The 4,395-nt window shown below is 44.9% G+C and overlaps 1 protein-coding gene across 1 annotated transcript; it reads right to left on the bottom strand.

The window, feature by feature from the left end:
• Nucleotides 1–986: 986 nt before the first annotated feature.
• On the bottom strand, nucleotides 987–1,985 carry LOC123366822 (olfactory receptor 52R1-like). The gene has a single exon (XM_045010614.1). It carries the CDS (start codon nucleotides 1,983–1,985, stop codon nucleotides 987–989), a length of 999 nt encoding a protein of 332 aa, XP_044866549.1.
• Between the last annotated feature and the right edge of the window lie 2,410 nt (nucleotides 1,986–4,395).

Genomic DNA, 4,395 nt, shown 5'->3' with positions numbered 1-4,395 from the left:
AGATTACCTAGGAAATCAAACAAATTTGCAGTCTATGAGTTGTACACACTAGATAGGATTTGAATCAGCAATAGCTCACCCTGATTGATGATACAAGCAGTCTTATAGATTCTTGTGGCACAGGCTGCATCTGCTTTGCAGCCTGGGTTCCCCTTCCCCATTCAAAGTCCTTTTTCTTACTGAGTTTCTTGCACATGTTGAGTTGTGCAGGAATAAAGACAAGAGATGATGTCACTCCCCACCTTTTGTAGTTTCTTCCAGCTTGCTGGAAAGTCTATGTATGTGATGTGAGTGGTCTGCCTCCATTGGACAAACATTCTCCATTGTCTCCATACTCCCTCTGAGTAGGCTTTCTTATACACAGTTCCTGTGCTAGTGGATTCTTCCCTGGATGAGTGTTGACAACAGCAATTAACTCTGTCTGGCTACTCCTCATACCTGAAAGGCTGGTTTGGGGTATTTCCAGCCTCACATCACACTTTGTAACACACACAGAGCAAGGTTTCACAGCTTCACATAGATATCAATGTTTAGCAGATTAAAACTTTTAGAATGAAACCTCATGGGGCATACTCTTTACAAAACATACCATAATTACATCACCATGGTAAATAGGAGGTGCTTTGGAGTGCAGAGTGTCAGGGATGATACAGAGAGTGACAGGGGGTGGGAAGCAGAGGAGTGAGTGAGGGATGGAGTCTTGAGGGGAAGAGGCAGAGCAGGGCCATAATCTGGAGGAAGAGGCAGGGCACAGGGGTGGGGCCTCAGGCTTCCAGTTACCAGCAATTAGAAAGGTGGAAACCCTATGAGTTGTACGTAGACAGTTTCGCCAGTTTGTCACGCTGACACAGCACAGTAAGGTCAGGAAAGGATTTAATGTCTCTTTGACTGGCTAGTCAGTGATTCAGGGAAGAGGGCCCAGCACCATATCACCAGACAGCTCAGCATGGAGCTCGGTCTGAGATCCAGAGAACCAGGAGAAAACTTTAGGTCCCTTTATGAGCAAAGAGCTGGAGCAGCCTGTCCCGGATCTGTTGGGTCTTCACCCCATAGATGATTGGGTTTAGCATGGGGGGCACCAGAAGGTACATGTTTGCCATGAGAACGCGCAAATGCAGGGGCACATTGTGCCCAAATCGTTGTGTGAGGGTGGCAAAGACATGTGGGATGTAAAAGGCTAAGATGACACAGAGGTGGGAGCCGCAGGTCCCAAAAGTCTTGAGCCGGGCGTCCTTTGTTGGGAGACTGAAGATGGCCCTGAGGATCTCGGTATAGGACACAGTGATAAAAAGCACATCCATACCGATAACCAAGAATGCCACAGAGAGGCTGTAGTAACTACTGAGGCTGATGTCGGCGCAGGCCAGCTTCACCACAGCTATGTGCTCACAGTACGTGTTTGGAATGATGTTGGTTCTGCAATATGGCCACCTCCTCGCCAGGAAGGGATAGGGCAGTATGAGTATGGCACCGCGCAGCACCAGAGCCAGGCCAATTTTGGCAACCACAGAGTTTGTCAGGATGGTGGAATGTCTCAAGGGATCGCAGATGGCCACATAGCGATCAAAAGCCATGGCCACGAGGATCCCAGACTCTATCACAAAGAAGCTGAGAATGAAGTACATCTGGGTGAGGCATGCACTGAAATTGATCTCCCTGGAATTGAACCAGAAGATGCTCAGCATTTTGGGTAGGATGGATGTAGACAGGACCAGATCGGTGATGGCCAGCATGCAGAGGAAATAGTACATGGGCCCATGGAGGCTCAGCTCCGTCTTTACGATGAACGGGATGATGAAGTTCCCCAAGATGGCTATGATGTACATGGTGCAGAAGGGGATGGAGATCCAGACATGGGCTGCCTCCAGGCCAGGAATGCCCAGCAGGATGAAGGTGGTGGGGTTTGTGAAGTCGGTTGAGTTGGAATCTGACATGGAGTAGAAGAGAAGGTGTCCACTGCTGAGGCAGAATGCTATTTCCTGCATGTACCGTACGTTCCCCTGACTTCCTGTATGTGCCCAGGATCTAGGGTGATGTTGCAGGACAAATAGCTGGATGGAGAGAAAATATTAATATGAGATACTTCATCCACTACTGGAGGCTGTTCTCATGGATGAAGCATATTGGTCACTCTTCACACACTGAAAAACGACATTTTCATTATTCAGATAAATGAATTATGAACAACTGACTTTCCTAATGCCAATTCCATATTTTACCGTGCTCCCTGCATCAATAATTCCTACACATTGTGGTGTGGGAAATCTTAGGAGACAGGAAACACGAGTGTATATGGGTAATTCTTTATTGTTCTCTAGTCCTTGTCTACACTACCAAGTTTTTTTTGCCAAAAGGCAAGTTTTGATGATGAAATAGTGGAGGTGTAAAGACTACAAAGCCACTTTTGATGATGGAACTCCTCAGTTTCACTGACGTAATAATGGCTCCTTGATGAGAGTTGTAAGGCTTTTTACGCAAAATTTTCATCACCAAAGTGCCAGTGTAGATCTGATCACTGTAATTGGCCCATTGCTTTTCTCCCACGCCTAAGGTCCCCTACCCATAGGAACACCATGCTTCCAGTGTTCGCCAGCATGTGTGATTGTCAAGGATCAGTGGGAAAGTGACTAGTGTGTTACCAGCAGTGTATTTTAATGTAGTGTTTCAATGCTGTACGTGTACTTACCAATAAGGGGTTTGCCAAGTCTCTCAGAATCACTATGGGTATTTCGAGATCCCCTGTGGGGATCTTCTGGTCTGGAAAGCAAGTCCCTGCTTTCAGCTTTCTGTAAAGGCCGGTGTTCCTAAAGATTCATGCGTCATGCACTTTCCTGGATCACCCTGATGTCAATGATGTCAATGAAATGCCCACAGTGATCCTCAAGTGCCTTCGACACCATGGAGAAGTACCCCTTCCGATTGATATATTTCATCAAATGGCATCCAGTGCCAAAATTGGAATATGCGTGCTATCTATCACCCCTCCACAGTTGGGGAAACCCATTTCTGAAAAGCCATCCACAATATCATGCATGTTGCCAAGAGTTACGGTCTTGCACAAAAGGATGTGATTAATGGCCCTGCACACTTGCGTTAACGCAGCCCCAATGGTCAACCTCCCAGCTCCAAACTGATTTGCAACTGACCAGTAGCAGCCTGGAGTCTCCAGCTTCCACAATGTGATCACCATGCGCTTCTCCACTGACAGTGCAGCTCTCATTTGGGTGTCCTTGCGCTGTAAGGCTGAGGTGAGCTCAGTGCACAATTCCAGGAAGGTGGTTTTCCAATTCCAAAAGTTCTGCAGCCACCGCTCGTCATCTCAGATCTGCATAACGATGTAATTCCACCACTCAGTGCTAGTTTCTCGAACCCAAAAGCGATGACCCACCATGCTTAGCTGTTCTATGAATCCCAAAAGCAACCTAATGCTGCTGTTATCCATGTCAGACACCATGTCAGGCAACTGTGACCCCTGTTGCCTTTGCAGAAAAATTTGAATGAAAAATGGGAGTTCTTTAAGGAGAGTTTATTAAAGAGCTAAAAAGCCACAATTCCACAATCAAGGAAGTGGAGAACTTTGGTTAAAAACCCAGTTCAGTAGGAAAGTGAAGGCAGAAATTAAGGGGGGGAAAGCAACATATAACAAATGAGAAAAAGGGAAAATAATTGGCAAGCAATACAAATTGGAAGTTATGAAAATTGATACAGGACGTTACAGACATCAGGAAAATCCATGCTTTGCAGGGCTAAGGAGAACAGAAAGGAGGTTATTAAGTATATTAAGAACAAAAGCAATCCTAGAAAAGGTAAAGGCCAATTCCTAGAGGGAGAAAGGAAACTTGTTAATGTTGCCGAAAAGGTAGATGTGTTCAAGGAATATTTTTGAGGAGGTACTCATATCACATGGGGTGATGAAACCTTTTCCAGTCCATTAGCAGTCAAAGAGCATGTTAACCAGCATTTAGAGTAGAACCTTAGAATTACAAACACCAGAGTTATGAACTGACCAACAACCACACATCTCATTTGGAACCAGAAGTAGGTAGTCAGGAAACAATGGAAAAGCTGATAGGGGATATGTTAAAAAAAAAGTCGAGGAGTATAATTAATGCCAGTCAAAAACATGGTTTATGGAAAACAGGTCTTGTCAAATAAAGACGATTTCATCCTTTCATGAGAGTACACATTTGGTTGACCAAGGGAACCAAACAGATGCAATAGACTTCAATTTCTGTGAGACATTTGATTTAGTAGGGAAAAACATTCAATTAAAAAAATGAGCATTATACAATATCAGTAGCTTTTGTTAAATGTTAAATGGACTAATAGCTGGCTATCTGACAGATCTCAGAAAGCAGTTGTCAATGGGCCATTGTTAGTGAATGGGGGTGTTTC

Source organism: Mauremys mutica, chromosome 1 (assembly GCF_020497125.1).
Source record: "Mauremys mutica isolate MM-2020 ecotype Southern chromosome 1, ASM2049712v1, whole genome shotgun sequence".
Lineage (NCBI taxonomy): Eukaryota > Metazoa > Chordata > Testudines > Geoemydidae > Mauremys > Mauremys mutica.
Note: the sequence above shows the minus strand (reverse complement) of the source record. Positions and strands in the feature narration are given on the sequence as shown.